Below are 21,162 nucleotides of genomic sequence, written 5' to 3' on the forward strand. Positions count from 1 at the left end.
CAGTTTTTCTCCATCACTTAGCTAATGAGATCACAAAGCTGTTGGAGAGAGGCAAGGGAGGGTCAAACAAGGATTATATGCAGACAACTGGCATCCTCCTTATCAACTGATGATGTCATTGGAACAGGTGCATCTGAGCTACTATCCCTGTGCAATGCCTGGTGAGGCTCAAGAACACAGCACTCAGCCTACGAAGTCTCTGTAAACCTCCATATAGTCCATGCAAAAAAGGAGAAAGGCTGGTGCTATGAAAGTCAGCTAAAACATCATTTTATTATTGCATGTGAACAGCAGTCAGAAAGTAAGCCATTTTTATTATTGCATGTGGACAGCAGTCAAAAAGAAAGCTTTGTTTTTGACTGCTGTTCACATACAATAATAAAACGATATTGTAGCTGACTTTCATAGCACCAGCCTTTCTCCTTTTTTTCGATGTCATTGGTTGTTAGAAGGTTGGCAGCTAGAAGGTTGTAATGGTGTACAATGAAAAAGGCAGGTTTTATCCACCCACTGGCTTGTATACAATTTGGGGCAATTTGTAGGATTTTGCGAAGGCACCCCCAAAGCCACCTCAAGGCACCCCAGGGTTGAAAAAAGCCGCGTTAGTAGAATATTTTCTAATGATTCATTTCGTCAAATTGGTGTTTAGTCTGGTTAAAAAAAAGGCACAAGTCCATCCAGTTCAACCTACAAAGAAAAAATAAAACACACAAACAAATAGAAAACCTCCATATACAGAAACCTAAACCCACAGTTGATCCAGAGGAAGGCAAAAAAAACCCAATAAATCATGGTCCAATTTGCTCCATTTGGGGGAAAAATAAATTCCTTCCTTATCCCCCAAGAGACAATCGGATATTCCCTAGGTCAAATTTACCTATAAATATTAGTATCCAAATGAACAAACACATTTCTAACAGTGAATGTAATTTTTGGTTAGGGAATTCCATTTAAAGGATAAGTTCATTTTAAAAAATAAATAAATAAATAAATGCACAATTTTTTGCAGGTTAAAAAAATGTGCATTTTTTTTTTGGAGCCTGTAAAGCATTGCACCAGCAATCAGCAGATCACTAGTGCCATGCAGGTCTCCTGCAGATCTGTCCTTTACATCTCATATGGGCAAGCAGAAACACTGACAGGAAGAACCAATGAACTACTTCAGTGCTCCACAGTGCTGTGGTAGTTAATTGAGAACTGCAAGCCGACAGCTGTAAAGGATGTAAAGCTGTGTGAATGAATGACGTGGCCACTTGGGCGGAGCCCTGCACAGCCGTGCTGATTTCAAAAAGTGACAGCTGGTACAGAGAATTTCTCCCCAAACTGATGTCACAGGGGGGATGGAGGAGCTGCTGCAGCATTGGGAACATGTTACGTGTTCCACCCTATAAATGGGTAGAACGTGTAACATGTTCCCAAAGGGGAACGTATCCTTTAATCCAAAATCAAATCTTAAAATTAAATGGTAAAAGCAAATGAAATTTTGAAGTACTTTCAAACAACATTCCTCAAGTCATCAACTGTACTTGGAATTTTCATACGAATCGTCCCATAAAAGTTTATTCAAAAATCTACTAGTGTATGGCCAGCTTTACATGTGTCTTACTTAGAAAGTCACAATTGTAATCTGAGATATTTAAAGCTGGCATAAGCAAATGTCTCAATACAAGAGTCATGTCTCATCTCAAGTGTTGGTGTGCATTGTGTATTTATTCCTGATCTGTGCAGTGATCCAGTGTAAAACATTGTCTCTGTGCAGGAACTTCCTGTAATAAAGACTGGTCACTGCTGCTCTCACTCTTTGTGCAGGGTGACTGATCTTATCTCTGACCCCTCCTGTTGTTTTCTGCATGGAGTGTGTAGTAGGTGGGCCTACTAGGCCCCTCCTACAACTCTGCTATCTGCACAGGCTTTGAAGAGCACAGTGATGTCATTGCTACTTTTACAAATTAATTTCTGGGTTTGCAAAGACATTTGTTGCACACAGATGGATTTATATTCTTTGTAGTTATTGAGGAATATTTTTATATTAATATTTTTGTGGCTAGAGTTCAGATTTAAAGGGATACTTGCTTTTTTGTTTAACTAATTTTAAATAAAACGATGATTTTAAAAAAAAGTACATATTTTAGAACAATGTGTTTTTATATGTTTATGGTATGAACTGGTTAGTGACATTTTCTTGGAATTCTTAGATTGTAAGCTCTACGGAGCAGGGCCCTCTGATTCCTACTGTATTAAACTGTATTGTAGTTGTACTGTCTACCCTCAAGTTGTAAAGCGCTACGTAAACTGTTGGCGCTATATAAATCCTATATAATAATAATAAATAATAAGGTCTTGTTTTGGTGCCCTTTTTGCACTGGTCCAAACCATTTGGTGGAGGGGGGATTATGGTGTGGGGTTGTTTCAGGGGTTGGGCTTGGCCCCGTCGTTCCAGTGAAGGGAACTCTTATGCCGCGTACACACGAGCGGACTTTACGGGAGACTTTGCTCGGCGGACTTTTCGACAGACTTTACGAAGGACTTTCTGAATGAACGGGCTTGCCTACACACAATCCACCAAAGTCCGTCGAATTCGTACGTGATGACGTACGAACGGACTAAAACAAGGAAGTTCATAGCCAGTAGCCAATAGCTGCCCTAGCGTGGCTTTTTGTCCGTCGAACTAGCATACAGACGAGCGGACTTTTCGACCGGACTCGATTTCGACGGATTGATTTAAAACATGTTTCAAATCTAAGTCCGTCCAACTTTTGAGAAAACAAAACCGCTGGAGCCCACACACGATCGAATTGTCTGACGAAATCCAGTCCGCCGGGCAAAGTCTGCTGTAAAGTCTGCTCGTGTGTACGCGGCATTAAGGTGTCAGCATATCAAGATATTTTGGACAATTTCATGCTCCCAACTTTGTGGAAACAGTTTGGGGATGGCCTCTTCCTGTTCCAACATGACTGTGCACCAACGCACAAAGCAAGGCCCATAAAGACACGGATGAGCAAGTTTAGGGTGGAGGAACTTGACTGGCCTGCACAAAGTCCTGACCTCAACCCTACAAAACAACTTTGGGATGAATTCGAGCGGAGACTGTGAGCCAGGCCTTCTTGTCCACATCAGTGCTTGACCACACACATGCGCTTCTGCAAGAATGGTCAAACATTCCCATAGACATACTCCTAAACATCGTGGACAGCCTTCCCAGAAGTTGAAGCTGTTATAGCTGCAAACAGTGGGCCAACTCAATATAGAACCCCACGGATGAAGACTGGGATGCTATTAAAGTTCATGTGTGTGTAAAGGCAGGCGTCCCAATACTTTTGGTTTTTATGGCACAACCCTTAAGTCTTGGTAGGAGATATTGTCCAAGATGAGGCAAAAGTTTGGACTATGGAGCCTCAGAGAACTTATCATTGAAGGAAAAATACTGGTACTCCGCAGCAAGATTCTCTCTGTGTTGCAATACCTCGCCCAGGCTTGGCCCCCCCCCCCCCCGGCGGGTCAACCCCTGCAAGGCCATCACCAGGGTGGTGTTTCACTCCATCTGGGGCTCCAAAATGGACAGAGTGAAGTGGGCAGTCATGTTTACTGAACTGCCCCAAGGGCGGTAAGGGCGTGCCTCACATCGCTACACTACTGAGGGTGTTCTTTGTTTGTAACTTCGTCTGCAGGACTTTGGTGGACAGAACTTTGGACTCTGGTGGTAATTCTATGTCCCGTTTTTTTCCTCCTGCCTCTTTGGAGGTCCCTTAGATGGGGCAAATGGGGCGGTTCTATCTCCTACAACTGGGACACTCCTTGGAATTACTTGGACACTTTTAAGTTTATCAAGGAGCAGAGGCTGCATGGAGTTAAACCCAACTTGTGGAAGCCAAAGACTATCTACAAGTTGATTAAAGCCATGGACACTGTAGGGACTGTTCCAGGCCTACCTTCAGCCACTTGGAAAGTGGTCTGGAGGAATGTTTCTTCAAAGGGACTCACCAACAGGCACAAAGATCTGGACATTTATGCATGCCAGAAACCTGTGCAGATATAGGCACTGCCCATTTTGCATCATCCAGGAGGAAATTGCTGTTGAGGGCCTTGGAACCAGAACTTAAGGACTTTGTGCTACAGACTGCCATCACACACTTTGGTGTGCTGAACGGACTGTTTTGTGGGACTTTTACCCAGGAGGACATTGACAGCGCCTGGCGGGTGCTGTGCTGCTTTAAGGATGCTTTATGTTGCTCCAGAAAGTGCCTCATGCACCAGCCAGAGAGGATGTTCATTAAGGACTGTCACAGACTGGTCTACAGTCTTCTCAGATACTATACCTTCATGGACTTTAAGGAGGAAGAGGAGGTCTGAAGATTTCCCCTTCCCCCCACTCTCCCTTGTGTGTCTTTGTCCTTTCAATAAAGCTTTGGTCCTGTAATCTCTTTCCCCTCCCTTATCCTTCTTCCCTACCCCCATCACACCCTTCACTTGTTGAAATTGTATTATGTTCAAAAGATGCATGCTTTGATTCAAAAAATGTAACATGTTTCTAGTAAATGCTTTCAGGGTAAGCGGCGTCATGCACGACGTGATGTTTCGGTGTATTTTTACTCTGCGCAACATGTTAGGCATCATACCGCAGGCTGAATGTATTTATTGTATGATTCAAACTGTATTGCTATGTAGTGTATTTATGCGCTGCGTCGCAGTACAGGGTAGAATGTACCCCAATTAAGTATTTGATTTTTTGTATATTTTATTATGCAAAATAAAGTATACTTTTTCAACCAAAAAATACTTTTGGTTATTATGTGTGTGTGTATATATATATATATATATACAGTAAATATATATATATATATATATATATATATATATATATATATATATATATATATATATATATATTGGGGCAAAAAAGTATTTAGTCAGCCACCAACTGTGCAAGTTCTCCCACTTAAAAAGATGAGAGAGGCCTGTAATTGTCATAGGTATACCTCAACTATGAGAGACAAAATGTGGAAACAAATCCAGACAATCACATTGTCTGATTTTTGAAAGAATTTATTTGCAAATTATGGTGGAAAATAAGTATTTGGTCACCTAAAAACAAGCAAAATTTCTGCCTCTCACAGACCTGTATCTTCTTCTTTAAGAGGCTCTTCTGTCCTCCACTCATTACCTGTATTAATGGCACCTGTTTGAACTTGTTATCAGTCTAAAAGACACCTGTCCACAACCTCAAACAGTTACACTCCAAACTCCACTATGGTGAAGACCAAAGAGCTGTCTAAGGACACCAGAAACAAAATTGTAGACCTGCACCAGGCTGGGAAGACTGAATCTGCAATAGGCAAGCAGCTTGGTGTGAAGAAATCAACTGTGGGAGCAATAATTAGAAAATGGAAGACATACAAGACCACTAATAATCTCCCTCGATCTGGGGCTCCACGCAAGATCTCACCCCATGGGGTCAAAATGATCACAAGAACGGTGAGCAAAAATCCCAGAACCAGAACGGGGGGACCTAGTGAATGACTTGCGGAGAGCTGGGACCAACATAACAAAGGCTACCATCAGTAACACACTACGCTGCCAGGGACTCAGATCCTGCAGTGCCAGACGTGTCCCCCTGCTTAAGCCAGTACATGTCCAGGCCTGTCTGAGCATTTGGATGATCCAGAAGAGGATTGGGAGAATGTGATATGGTCAGATGAAACCAAAGTAGAACTGTTTGGTAGAAACACAACTCGTCGTGTTTGGAGGAGAGAGAATGCTGAGTTGCAACCAAAGAACACCATACCTACTGTGAAGCATGGGGGTGGCAACATCATGCTTTGGGGCTGTTTCTCTGCAAAAGGAACAGGACGACTGATCCGTGTACATGAAAGAATGAATAGGGCCATGTATCATGAGATTTTGAGTGCAAACCTCCTCCTATCAGCAAAGGCATTGAAGATGAAACGTGGCTGGGTCTTTCAGCATGACAATGATCCCAAACACACCACCCGGGCAACGAAGGAGTGGCTTCATAAGAAGCATTTCAAGGTCCTGGAGTGACCTAGCCAGTCTCCAGATCTCAACCCCATAGAAAACCTTTAGAGGGAGTTGAAAGTCTGTGTTGCCCAGCGACAGCCCCAAAACATCACTGCTCTAGAGGAGATCTGCATGGAGGAATGGGCCAACATACCAGCAACAGTGTGTGACAACCTTGTGAAGACTTACAGAAAACGTTTGACCTCTGTCATTGCCAACAAAGGATATATAACAAAGTATTGAGATGAACTTTTGATATTGACCAAATACTTATTTTCCACCATAATTTGCAAAAAAATTCTTTCAAAAATCAGACAATGTGATTGTCTGGATTTGATTCCACATTTTGTCTCTCATAGTTGAGGTATACCTATGATGACAATTACAGGCCTCTCTCATCTTTTTAAGTGGGAGAACTTGCACAATTGGTGGCTGACTAAATACTTTTTTGCCCCACTGTATATATGAAGTTTTGATTTTAGAAATTCTTCTAATGAGATTTTCTTTCAGTCTTTAATGGTGAGCTACAAGCGAAAAAATTGTTGGTTCTTTCAACTATATTGCACACAGAGAATTCAACGTTTAATATTATCAAGCAAAGGAAACACTATTTAGTAAATCTTCATTCAGTGCTGAACACATTGCTTTGGCTGTGAGGCAAAAGGGACATTAAGATAGAATCACCATTATAACCTAAATAATAAGCAAAAGCAAACCATTGCTTCTGGTGCTTTAAACAAAAGACAAACACATTGATCTGGAAGCAATTGTAACAAAGAATGTTATACTAATAGCTAACTTAATGAAGTCTATAGATAATAGCTCTGTGTATCAGCTAACGACTCACAAAATCTCTTTCTAACACACTAAAGGGAAAAGAAACCCTTCCCTTAGACAAGTAATGGTCTGTAAGGGGATTATTAAAACACCGTTTGCAAATGTTTTACTTTTTTTGTCTTTATCAGAATATTTTCTTCCAAATGCAAACTCATATTAAAAAGAGGCACTGGGAACTTCCAGACATGCACATGCTGCCAGATGTCAGATTAAAGAATATGTTACCCCAACACTTCATATTCCTGATATGTGTATGCTGTACCATGTACTTGTATGAGAAATTATCCTGTTCTCTTTGTATTGCTTCCTTTGTGTGAAGTCCCTGGTGTTCCTGTCAGTCCCTCTGCTTTCCTATTAAAAACTGACCAAACTAGGCATGAGAGCACAGCCTGGTCTGTTCTCTAGCTGTTCTGATAACTCAGGCTACTCTTCTCCAATGATTAGACCTGTGATGACATTTTGGGTGGAGCTCCACTTTAAGGAAAACTTCAAACAAGCTCAATAGCTCTGACTAGGTTACTCTCACACAGCAAGGCTTCCCTCAATGGTCAGTAGCCCAAATCTGTAGAAATACAGAAAGGAGCACCAGACCAAAACCAGATGAAAGAGTCCATGATAAGATTGTCTCAGAAAGATTTCAACCAATATAAATCTGCCCTCCAAAAATACAATTCTAGCCTCTTCACTGCCAAACAGACCTATTTTATCACTCTTATTACCAACTTATCATCCCGTCCCCATCAACTCTTCTCTACCTTTCTCTACCAACTCTCTACTTCGTCCTCCTCTGCCTCCACCCACTAACTCATTCACTGCCCAGGAGATCACCAATAACTTCAAACAGAAGATTGACACAATTCATGAGGAGAACTCTGCTGTTCAGATACCCTCCACGCTTTACACTTCATACCCACAGGTACAATCATAACTTCCCTCATTCAACCCCACCACTATAGACGAGCTTGCTAAACTACTTGCCAACGTCCAGCTAACCACCTGCCCCCTGGATCCTGTTCCCTCGCAAATGCTACGTTCATCCTCTGTGTCTATTCTACACTCTCTAACCCACATCGTCTATCTCTCCCTCTCTTCTGTATCTTAACAGCCTACGCCCCATCTCCTTGCTCACTTTTTTCTCCAAACTCCTTGAACGTCTGGTCTTCAGTTTGGATTTCGTCCTCAACACTCCACAGAAACTGCTCTCCTATAACTAACAAACGATCTACTAACGACCAAAACCAATGAACACTATTCTGTACTCCTACTCCTGAACCTTTCTGCTGCCTTTGATATGGTTAACCACCCTCTCCTCAAAAAACTCCACACCTTTGGTCTCCCTGACTGTACTATTCATTGGTTCTCTTCCTACTTTTCCAACCGCAACTTTAGCGTTACTTATAATTCTACGTCCTCCTCTCCTCTTCCTTTCTCTGTTGGGGTCCCCCCAAGGTCCTGTTCTTGGACCTCTCCTATTTTCAATCTACACCTCCTCCCTGGGTCAGCTGATAGCCTTCCATGGCTTCCAATACCATCTATTTCTCTACCCCTGAACTTATTATTTTTCCTCCACCACGTGCTCCTTCCTCTGATCTCTCTCTGTCAAAATGGATGGCACAAATATAAGCCCATCCCCGCATGCCAAGGTCCTATGTGTAGTCCTTGACTCTGAACTCTCCTTTAAGCCCCACATCCAATCACTGTCCAAACCTCCGCAACATCTTCAAAATATGCTCCTTTCTAACCAATGACACAACAAAGCTCTTAATTCACTTCCTGGTTGTCAGAGAGGTTACCTTGGTGGACGTAGTGCTGCTCACCTTGGTGCGCGCCGGGGTGGGCCAGTGCACGTTGGCGCGCTCGTTCCTGTTCGCGCTGGGGCACGCGTTCCTGTTCACGCTGGTGTGCGTGCTCCTGTGGGCACTAGTGTGCACGATCCAGTTGGCCCTGGTGTGCGCGCCGCTGTTCGGACGCGCGCACGTGTGCGCGTTAGCGTGTGCGTTCCTATGGACACTGGTTTGCATCACCCTGGGTGCTGGTGTGCGTGACAGTGTGCGGGTGTGCGTGCGTGCGCGCCTGTGCACGTCGGTGCCGTTTGGTGCCAATCTGCCTATTTAGGTTAGCTGCACACTCTGCTCGGTGCTGCCTGATCAACAGCTCCCCCATGCCTTGTTCCTGTTTCCTGTATCTGTGTTCTGGATCTCCTGACAAACCCAGCTTGTTTCTTGGACTCCTCTGACTTCTGCCCACACCTGACCTTTGGCTTGTTTGACTCCGCTTCTGCCTGCTCCACTGTACCTCGTTGTCTGCCTGTTGCCGAACCCAGCCAGTGTCCTGACCATCCTGCTCTGCTCCTGCTCAGCACCTGCTTGTCTGTGATCCAGCCTACACCTTTGCTGCTGAAGGACTGCTTACCTGCCAGCATCTGGATTCTACTACCAGGCTCCCATACCACTCTACACTCCCGTGTCTCCTGTTTACTCAGGGGCCGCAAGTCGGATGCGTAAGGGAGTCTACCCTCTGCCCAAGTGGACTCACCGGTCAGGTACGTAGAAGTCTGATACTGGTCATCTCTCGCCTCGACTACTGCAACTCCCTTCTCATTATCTCTCTCTACATAGGCTATCCCCCTTCAATCCATCATGAATGCTGCTGCCAGACTCATCCACCTTACCAATTGCTCTGTGTCTGCTAATCCTCTCTGTCAGTCCCTCCACTGGCTGGCACCTACCGAATTATATTCAAAATACTAACAACAAGTTACAAAGCCATCCACAATTTAGCCCCCAGCTACCATACTAGCCTAGTCTCAAAATACCGACCTAATCATTCTCTCCATTTCTTTCAAGACCTCCTGCTCTCTAGTTCCCTCATCATCTCCTTACATGCTTGTCTCCAGGACTTTTCCAGAGCCTCTCCAATCCTATGGAACTCCTTACCTCAATCTGTCCGATTATCTCCTACTCTGTTAGCTTTCAGACGATCCCTAAAAACCCTCCTTTTCAGAGAAGCCTATCTTATCCACACCTAACAAATGTATTTTCATTTTCTTTACTTCATCCTCCACAATTATTACCATTTGATTCACTTGACCCTCCCTTCTAGATTGTAAGCTCTAACGAGCAGGGCCCTCTGATTCCTCCCGTATTGAATTGTATTGTAACTGTACTGTCTGCCCCCATGTTGTAAATTGCAGCGAAAACTGTTGGCGCTATATAAATCCTGTATTATAATAATAATAATAATAATAATAATAATAAATTGTTAGTATAAATGTCATATAAAATGACTTTATTTTAGCAACAATTAAAATAATCTTGGTCTCTTTCATCCAGTTTTGGTCTGGCCCTTATTTCTGTATCCAAATGGTTTCAACTCTTATTGATATCTGAATTGGAGCAATATCTTAACTCAAGGCCACAAGCTCAGCACATCTTATTAGTACAGGTTTAACCCCCTCCTGAGTACAGGGCCTTTCTGTTAACAATTTTTTATGTTAACAAGTTGACTACATGTGCAAGTCTAACTTCTAGAATTGCACATGTAGTCAGATGAAGGAAAATGTAAAACAAGCTTAATAGCTTAGGCGAGATGGCTCCCACACAGCATGGCTTCCCTCAATAGGCACTCAACAAAAGCTCAAACCATAGAAATAAAGTAGCCCTGATGAAGGGGGAGTGGTGTTACCCCTGAAACATGTTGGCTATATATGGCTTTTCTTTACTAACAATAAAAACTATCTTGGATTTTTTCATCCAGTTTTGGCCTGGCAGTTCTTTTCTGAAGGCAAAACTTTTTCTTTTTATTTTGGATAGAGTAGGGGAAGGTTACTATTTGTCAGGTTTTTTTTTCCATCTGTGTTCCATTCTGGAGATTTCACTTCACTTCCTGTCCCACAGCTACTCCAGGAATTGAATAGAAATCCATCCAAAGTTAAGCAACCCCTGGTTGTGACCAGAACTAGTGTCCCCACTGGTAGATTTCTAGTCTGTGTCTGTTCTTGTGTCCATTCAAAATTTGGAATTTTCTTTTACCTTTACTTGTAATAATGGTCAAATAGAGCTGTATTTACAACAACTTTTGCAACTTATAACATCCAAGTGAAAGAAATAGCACCAACATTTCAGAAAAAAATAAAAGAAGTAAAAAACTGAATTACTGAGTTGGAAAAAGGATCACCCCCCTTATGTCAGTATTTTGTTGAACCACCTTTTGCTTTAATTACAGCCTTTAGTCTGTTGGGATTTGTCTCTACTAACTTTGCACATCTAGACTTTGCAATTTTCGCCCACTCTTCTTTGCAGAACAGCTCAGGTTCAGTTAAATTTCAAGGTGACCGTTTGTGGTTTGGAGTCTTTAAGTCATTCCACAGATTTTCATTGGGGTTTAAGTCTGGGCTCTGACTAGGCCATGCAAGGACATCCACCTTTTTCTCCTTCAACCACTGTGTGGTCATTTTTGCTGTGTACTTTGGGTCATTTTCATGTTGGAAGGTAAACCTTCTTCCCATTGACATCTTTCTGGCAGAGGGCGGCAGATTTTCCTCAAGAATTTGATGGTATTTTGCCCCATCCATTTTTCTTCTATCCTGACAAGTGCACCAGTCCCTGCTGCAGAGAAACACCCCCTTAACTGGATATTACCACCTCCATGCTTTACTCTAGGAATTCTGTTTTTTGGATGGGTGAACTGTATTGGATTGGCTTTTTGGAGTGGCTTTTTTTCTTGCAACCCTCCCATACAAGCCACATTTGTAGAGAATTTGTGATATTGTTGTCACATGCACACAAAGACCACTCTTTGTCATAAATTCCTGCAACTGCATCAGAGTTGCTGCAGGCCTCTTAGTAGCCTCTCTGACCAGTTTCCTCCTGGCTCTTTCATCAGGTTTGGAGTGACCTCCTGATTGGGGATGGGGGGGGGTCTGTATTGTACCAAATACCTTCCACTTCTTAAAGTGTTACTAAACCCACAACAGTAAAATCAGTCTGTATATGCAGCATGCCTATTATACTCACTGTGGAACCGAAATCCTCCGCTTTGTGTAAAAAGACTTTTTGATCCTGTATGCACAGATCCTCCTCTTCTTGCACTCTTGTCTCCGAAACATGTCCAGATAAGACAGAGTAAATGGAGTCAGGCTGCACATGCTCAGTTTGGTGTGTATTGCTAGAGAGTTTTTATTTATGGGGAGAGTACATGTGGTCAGCACAGGGCCAATCAGCACTGTCCAGACAAAGGGTCAGGGGCCCTGCATCCTGATAGGACAGTCAGTGCAATATGAAAACTCCTCCTACAAGCTTTAACCAGGCAATGATAGAAGTCACAAGACTGCTACTGTATATACTGCTGATGAGAAAAGGTATTTAGTAGTTTATATTTACTAAAATAATTGCATTTCTGTGTTTTGTGTACTGTGGGAGACCAGATATAGTGAATACAGGGTCCTGGGTTTAGTAACACTTTAATAACAGACTTCACTGTGCTTCTGGGTATTGATAAAGCCTTTTAAATATTTTTGTATCCATTTCATGACTTGTGCCTGTCCACAACTTTAGTTTGCCTCCCATAGTTGATTGTTTACTTCAGTTGTACTATCAGGGACTAAAATGCTCCAGGAAAACTCTTTTCATGTTGAGCTAATCAAAATGACCACAGCTGAAAGTCAAATGTCTTTGTGTGCCATTGAGAATGTGATTAGCTACACCTGATTGGTTTACAGGTCAATTTTAGGAAGGGGTGATCCTTTTTTCCAACTCAGTGATTCTGTTTTTGAATTGTTATTATTTTTTTCTGACATGTTGGTGTCATACCTTTCACTTAGATGTTATATGTTGCACTGAGTAAATACAGCTGGGGGTGATTCTTTTCTATACCCACTGTAAATCTACTGTTTCCAAACACTTTTGCACACCTAGGTATAATGCCCCGTACACACGGTCGGAATTTCTGACAGAAAAAGTCCGATGGGAGCTTTTGGTCGGATATTTAGACCGTGTGTAAACCCCATCGGACTTTTTCTGTCGGCATTTCCGACGGACTTAGATAGAGAACATGTTCTAAATTTTTCCGTCAGAAATGCCGACGGAGGTTATCCCATTGGCATAACAATGCAAAAGCATCAGTGACATTATCACTGTGATGTAAATATTTTGTTCAGAGGGCAGAGCTGTGGGAGGGGCCCAGCAGGCTCCACCCACTACAGGCTGCCTGTAGAAAACTACAGGAAGGGGCAGAGACAAGACCAGTCTCCCTGCACAAGGAGGGAGAGCCCTATAGACTGGTCTGTATTACAAGAAGCTCCTGCACAGAGGATTACTACACAAATCTGGAAAAAAATACACAAATCACACCAAGATATACTCATGGCTCTTGTATTTAGATGACATTTGCTCATCCTAGAATTGCGTGTTAAAGTGTATTGAGGAATCTCTGGAATTTAGTAAGTTTGTAGATATAAAAGGTTACACAGCAGTCATCTCAAAAGCGTCTTGTTGCATCTCACACAACTTGGCCTTATGAGTAAGTTTGAACAAAATAAGTCAGGGTATTTCTGGGATGACTGCTGTGTAATCTCTTATATCGTTGAACTGTCTGGATTCCGGGGATTCTTTGGTAACGGATCATTTTTATGATTGCATCCTGTGTTCACTGGCACACAGGCAGGTGGGTTATTTCTTTTGAATGTTAAAGTATATATCCTCCAGTCCAATTGAATTTTTTTTTTTTTAGGGGGGGAGGGAGTTAGGGTTATTCATTATTCTTCATAGAGAGGAGATCTGTGCAAACTGAATGAGGTTTCACCTCAAACAGTAGTCAGAGGAGCAGGTGTCACCATTGGAGTAGTTTTGCCAATTGTCAGTATTTTTACTGGCAGCCAGTAAAAATCGGTCACTTTTCTCCTGCCAGTAAATGCCAGTGACAGGAAAAGTTCTGGGCACCAGTCCTCAGGAAGGATGTACTGGAAATGGAGCGAGTACAAAGAAGGGCAACAACACTAATAAAGGGTCTGGAGGATATTAGTTATGAGGAAAGGTTGCGAGCACTGAACTTATTTTCTCTGGAGAAGAAACGCTTGAGAGGGGATATGATTTCAATATACAAATACCATACTGGTGACCCCGCAATAGGGATAACAAGTTTAACAAGACGCGTGGCAACTTATTACAATGAGAAGAAAAGAAGTTTAACCTTAAACTACGTACAGGGTTCTTTACTGTAAGAGCGGCAAGATGTGGAATTCCCTTCCACAGGCGGTGGTCTCAGCGGAGGGCGTTGAAAGTTTCAAAAACTATTAGATAAGCACCAGAATGACCGCAACATACAGGGATATACAATTTAATACTGACATATAATCACACACACAGGTTGGACTTGATGGACTTGTGTCTTTTTTCAACCTCACCTACTATGTAACTATGAAAAGGTTGCCGGTAAAAAATATGGTTGTGACCCTTGCCTCGGAACTGCACATGCGCATGCGCAGTTCCAGTCCGGCCAAGACCATCTGAGTGCCTGTTAAAGTGTGTTCGGGTGGCGCCAGCAGGGGGCGGGTCTGACTGAGTCATGTGATGTCATGGTGCAAGGGAGCCAGAGCCGTGTGCATGTGTCTGCGAGAAGGGAGCAAGGCAAGCCAGGAGCAGGACTGTCAGTGCTGTTTGGACTGGAGTGGACTGAAGGGACCACCTGGCATGAAGCGAGAGTGTCAGTGTGACTCAGGAGGGGACGTGTCGTGTCGGTGAGGTGTCATCATCATCTGTGTTGCTGTCAGTGTCACTGTGAGAGTCAATTCCCTGTGTGTGTGCCGCCCATTGTAATTTCTTGTCCTTCTGAGTGCTGTCCCTGAGCTACTTACTTACTACAGTAAAACCTTGGATTGCGAGCATAACTCGTTCCAGAAACATGCTTGTAATCCAAAGCACTTGTATATCAAAGCGAATTTCCCCATAAGAAATAACAGAAACTCAAATGATTTGTTCCACAACCATTTATTCATAGGTCCTTCAGTTTATAGACCATAAAAAAGATTATAGCAATGTGATAAGTTGTGTAACCATAAAATGTCCATCCACAAATGGAAGCCTCCACAAGGGGATTAGAAGCAAAATCCAGCAGGAGCTACAGAGTATAAAAGAGAAGAGAGGCGCCTCTAAAGCCACGTACACACCAGCGGAATGTCCAACAGAAAAAGTCAGACGGAAGCTTTTCATCGTCTATTCCGATCGTGTGTAGGCCTCATCGAACTTTTTTTTTCGAAAATTCTGACGGACCTAGAAATGAAACATGTTCTAAATATTTCCAACGGAACCAATTCCTATCGGGAAACCCGCTCGTCTGTATGCTGTTCCGACGGACCAAAAACGACACATGCTCTGAAGCAAGTACGAGACAGAAGCTATTGGCTATTGAACTTCCTTTTTCTAGTCCTGTCGTACGTGTTATACGTCACCGCGTTCTAGACGGTCAGACCGTGTGTATGCAAGACAGCTTGAGCGGAATTCTGTTGGAGTTCCATCGGAGAAACCTTCGGAGTTTATTCTGGTGGCAAAACCAGTCGTGTGTACAGGGCATAACTGTAGCAATATGGTTACATTTAATGAAGGTACAACATTTAGCAACTCACATGGTTGATGATTAAAAGAGGCACATCTAAGTATGCAGGCATCCGGGGTAAAGCTGTCCACATAGATTATCCTCCGCACCGCCGACTCTCACCGCTGTCAGTCTGCAATCATGACCGGAAAGACTACCCTGCAGTAGAGTGATCTGAAAGCAAGGCTTGAACCGCTCCTGGAGCGCAGAGTGAAAGAGACGACATTGATGGCTGTGAGGAGGATGGTCTATGTGGACAGCTTTACCCAGATGTCTGCATACTTAGATGTGCCTCTTTTAATCATTAACCATGTGAGTTGTTAAATGTTGTACCTTCATTAAATGTAGCCATATTGCTACACTTAGAGGCTCCTCTCTTCTCTTTTATACCCAGTTGTGACACAACGCTACTCTTATATCAAGACATCGCTTGTATATCAAGTCAAAATGTATTAAAAATTTTTGCTTGTCTTGCAAAACACTCTCAAACCAAGTTACTCTCAAACCAAGGTTTTACTGTATATCGAAAATAAAATAAGAAATATCTTTTTTTGCTTTAATATCTACCTTAAATCACATTGCTAATTGCATATTGTATTTGTTTGTAGCCCAAATACTGAAATTTGCACTTAAAACTGTAATTTTGTAACTTTTGGAAATGCCAGTAAAAACTTGGTTGTGCCTCTAAAATATGGGTGTTGTGTCAATAAGTTTCAATCTGGTCGGTTGGCAACACCGCATTGGAGCCCAAATTCTTTTTTAAAGTTTTCATTTCAACTTTAACTGGCGGATTGTCATATGTACTAGGGTTTTTCTTATAGTTTGTTTTTATTTTGCAGGTACTGCACTAGTAGTTCAGTGGGATCACGTTCACTTGCAAGATAACTACAGCCTTGGGAGCTTCACTTTTCAGGCCACCATAATCAACGATGGCCGGATAGTGTTTGGATACAAGGAAGTAAGTAAATATATTTACCTTCAGTGATATACACTCACTGGCCACTTTTTTTAGGTACACCTTGCTAGTATAGGGTACAAGGAAGTAACTGGAACTGAGTTCCAGTTCCATCCAAGTCCTGTGCAACATTGGACTCCCAGGTTGTGGCCAATATAAGTGCAATTGACTCACTGCCGCTGGCATGTGAGTCCACTCCGTACGGTAAGAGTACATATCCAATTTCTTTGGTGGAAGACACACTATCCCTGGCGTTTCAATGGCCAGTCACCTGTTTCCATTTTTACAAGTGTCACCTCAAGAGTGGATCCTGAGTCCTTGACATCTATGTACACTTGTTATAATTGCAGTGAAAAAGGGGATGATTAAAGCGCTACCCAAAAGAAATAGATACAGCTGCTACAAACCATGTGACAAAAAAGGGAAACAAATTTAAAATAAATTGTAGCGCTAAAAACACACATAAATTAATAATAAATATAAAGTTCAAAGTGCATATAAACGTAATGTCCCAAGAAAAAACAAGTGTGTGATCCAAAGGAACAAAAGTCCACAATGAAAATAAATGATCCGTGTATCAATCCTGTCTGCTTCCCAACCTTCAGCTTGTATATCATCAATTTAAGCGAATAGATGGAATACGCTTACCAGAGAAGTTGGATTCTACTGCCATGAGCATAGAATCAATGGAGCTTAATGCCACCCAGGGCGAAGTGGTGAAGTGTTGGAGGCAAGGGTAGAGCCTCTACCAGGCCGGGACGTCCCCTCTTTACCCACCGAAGCAGAGCCGAAAATGGGTTCCAGAAAACGAAGTGGTTTCTCAGTTCCCCAGGATATGTGGAAAAAAGAAGGAATGCTCCCACATAGTTTAACTTCTGGGTATTTTTATTCATAAAAAAAACACAATACATATAAAAAAGGTGATCACAAAGATAAAGTAAAAAGCAGTGTATAGGGTCTATAAAAAGCCGCCCTACGCGTTTCGGTCCAATGACCTTCCATCTGTTTGCTTAAATTGATGATATACAAGCTGAAGGGTGGGAAGCAGACAGGATTGATACACGGATCATTTATTTTCATTGTGGACTTTTGTTCCTTTGGATCACACACTTGTTTTTTCTTGGGACATTACGTTTATATGCACTTTGAACTTTATATTTATTATTAATTTATGTGTGTTTTTAGCGCTACAGTTTATTTTAAACTTGTTATAATTAGCTCACTACAGTGGTGAATTCACGTTTTCACTAGTTCATAGTCACTGGACTGTAGTAATATCATTTTCACAGTATATATCATTATTATATTTTTGTCTTTTTTATTTTTTAATGCATCGCAGTATGCTGTTTCTTTGATGGTTTTCTAGTGCTACACTGTGTTTTTACAACCAATGAGGAGAGAAAGGGGACAGGGCTGGGGCTCAGTGTCTGAATGGTCACAGGGAGCTGTGGCTCAGCTTATGTGCCCCCATAGCAAGCTGCTTGCTGTGGGGGTACTCAACAGGAGGGAGGAATCAGGAGCACCAAAGAAGGACCAGAGAAGAGGAGGCTCTGGGCTGCTCTGTGCAAAACCAACTGCACAGAGGAAGTAAGTATAACGTTTGTTATTTTTAAACAAAAAGCAAGACTTTACAATAACTTTAAGTGGAAGTTTTCTATAGATTTAAAGCAGTAGTCATTATCGTTGCTGGACCCATTTTGCCATCAGAGCCCAGTGGAACCAGGGTAGTCAGCGTATCAGATATTAGGGAAAGGAATAATAATACGCTAATCCAATAAATACAGTGTCTTGAAAAGGTATTCGTACCCCTTGAAATTTTCCACATTTTGTCATGTTACAACCAAAAACGTAAATGTATTTTATTGGAAGTTTTTCTGCCATAGACCAACACAAAGTGGCACATAATTGTGAAGTGGAAGGAAAATGATAAATGGTTTTCAACATTTTTTACAAATAAATATCTGAAAAGTGTGGCGTGCATTTGTATTCAGCCCCCTTTACTCTGATACTAAAATCTAGTGGAACCAATTGCCTTCAGAAGTCACCTAATTAGTAAATAGAGTCCACTTGTGTGTAACTTAACTCAGTATAAATACAGCTGTTCTTTGAAGCCCTCAGAGGTTTGTTAGGGAACCTTAGTGAATAAACAGTATCATGAAGGTTAAGGAACACACCAGACAGGTCGGGGATAAAGTTGTGGAGGAGTTTGAAGCAGGGTTGGGATATAAAAAAAATATCCCAAGCTTTGAACATCTCATGGAGCACTGTTCAATTTATCATCTGAAAATAGAAAAAGTATGGCACAATTGCAAACCTACCAAGACATGTCTATCCACCTAAATTGACAGGCCGGGCATGGAGAGCAATTAATCAGAGAAGCATGGTAACTCTAGGGGAGCTGCAGAGATCCACAGCTCAGGTGGGAGAATCTGTCCAGAGAACAACTATTAGTCGTACACTCCACAAATCTGGCTTTATGGAAGAGTGGCAGGAAGAAAGCCATTGTTGAAAGACAGCCATAAGAAGTCATATTTGCAGTTTGCGAGAAGTCATGTGGGGGACACAGAAAACATGTGGAAGAAGGTGCTCTGGTCGGATGAGACCAAAATTTAACTTTTTAGCCCAAAAGCAAAACGCGGTGTGTGGTGGAAAACTTACACTGCACATCACCCTGAACACACCATCCCCACTGGGAAACATGGTGGTGGCAGCGTCATATTATGGGGATGCTTTTCTTCAGCGGGGACAGGGAAGCTGGTCAGAGTTGATGGAAAGATGGATGGAGCCAAATACAGGGCAATCTTAGAAGAAAACTTGTTAGAGTCTGCAAAAGACTTGAGACTGGAGAGGAGGATCACATTCCAGCAGGACAACGACCCTAAACATACGGCCAGAGCTACAATGGAATTGTTTAGATCAAAGCATATTCATGTGTTAGAATGGCCCAGTCAAAGTCCAGACCCACATCCAATTGAGAATCTGTGGCAAGACTTGAAAATTGCTGGTCACAGAAGCTCTCCATCCAATCTGATAGAGCTTTAGCTATTTTGCAAGGAAGAATGGGCAAAAATGTCACTCTCTAGATGTGCAAAGCTGGTAGAGACATCCCCAAAAAGACTTGCAGCTGTAATTGCAGTAAAAGGTGGTTCTACAAAGTATTGACTCAGGGGGGCTGAATACAAATGCACGCCACACTTTTCACAAATGTATCTGTAAAATATTTTGAAAACCATTTATCATTTTCCTACCACTTCACAATTATGTGCCACTTTGTGCTGGTCTATAACATAAAATCCCAATAAAATACATTTACGTTTTTGGTTGCAACATGACAAAATGTGGAAAATTTTAATGGGTAGGAATACTTTTTCACGGCAATTTGATTGACTATAAGTGGCAGATCACTACTGAATAGTTTCAGCTGTCCTGCCTATACACTTATATTATTATTTTCATCACCACACATAGCAGCGCTTGGGTATTCCATATAAACGTATCAGATATCTTTAACTAATTTCCTTTCACTAAGGCCAAAAGATTGTATATTCAACTTCCTAATATACAGGTTAAAGACAATTACAGTTATAAAGATCTCATATCACTGTAATCTAGCCTGGATCATTCTCTCGGTCTTGATTTTCTTCAAATGGTGCACTTTCTTTAATAAGTCACAACTGAGAGGTTTTGCAATTTAAAGTTCTTATGTGCTCAGCAAGAAATAATACGACTTGAGAATCACCAGGGCTATTCATTAAAGTAGAAGCCCAGCTAAGACTTTTTTATGTTTTGAATAGAAGGTGTAAGATTTAAGCTGGCCACATGGGTCATGGTCTGTGCAATCTCCTTCAGATACAATAGATGTATACAATTGTATGTATACAATGACAATAAAGTCTATCTATCTATCTATCTATCTATCTATCTATCTATCTATCTATCTATCTATCTATCTATCTATCTATCTATCTATCTATCTATCTATCTATCTATCTATCTATCTATCTATCTATCTGTCTATCTATCTATCTGTCACTGGTTCGAACCCCAACCACGACACTACCTGCCTGGAGTTTGCATGTTCTCCCTGTGCCTGCGTGGGTTTCCTCCGGGTACTCCGGTTTCCTCCCACACTCCAAAGACATGCTGGTAGGTTAATTGGCTTCTGTCTAAATTGCCCCAGTACATGAATGTGAGTTAGGGACCTTAGATTGTAAGCTCCTTGAGGGTAGGGACTGATGTGAATGTACAATGTATATGTAAAGCACTGCGTAAATTGATGGCGCTATATAAGTGCCTGAAATAAATAAATAAATAAATTACATATATGTAAGCTGTATCACACGTTAACCATTTCGTTGTGCGATTTACAAAGCCCCTCAAACAGTACAGCCCCGTCTAACAGGGCGGGCGTTTTCCTCTGCTGCAGTTCAGGAACACTTCCAGGTCTCTTCATCACCCCCAACCTGTGACTGGACAGTAAAAAGAGAAGCAGCACACTGATGAGCTCCTCTTTCTGTCACTCTGTTCTCTCCTTCTTTCAGAATGCTTCTTGCACTGCAGACAAATATTGATCTTTTTGTTCTGCAGCCCTCTTCCCGAGTCTGAGCTCTACTATGTAGGGGGTTTCAAGAGGCTGATACTAAAGTGAACTATGCACTAATAGAATTAGTTCAATTTTTTTTTATATTAAAGTGGAGCTCCACCCAAAAGAGGAAGCTCCGCTTGTCTGCCTCCCCCCCCCCTTCGCTGCCACACATTTGGCGCCT

General features: G+C 42.0%; 1 protein-coding gene across 1 annotated transcript in view; it reads left to right on the forward strand.

The window, feature by feature from the left end:
• The window catches only part of PLXDC2 (plexin domain containing 2), an 803,122-nt gene that overhangs the window by 563,232 nt on the left and 218,728 nt on the right, over positions 1-21,162 (forward strand). The window contains exon 6 of the mRNA XM_073629749.1: positions 16,281-16,399. Coding sequence (XP_073485850.1) covers positions 16,281-16,399 — 119 coding nt within the window. The remainder of the gene's footprint in view (positions 1-16,280; positions 16,400-21,162) is intronic.

This window comes from Aquarana catesbeiana, linkage group LG05, assembly GCF_042186555.1.
Source record: "Aquarana catesbeiana isolate 2022-GZ linkage group LG05, ASM4218655v1, whole genome shotgun sequence".
NCBI classification, from domain to species: domain Eukaryota; kingdom Metazoa; phylum Chordata; class Amphibia; order Anura; family Ranidae; genus Aquarana; species Aquarana catesbeiana.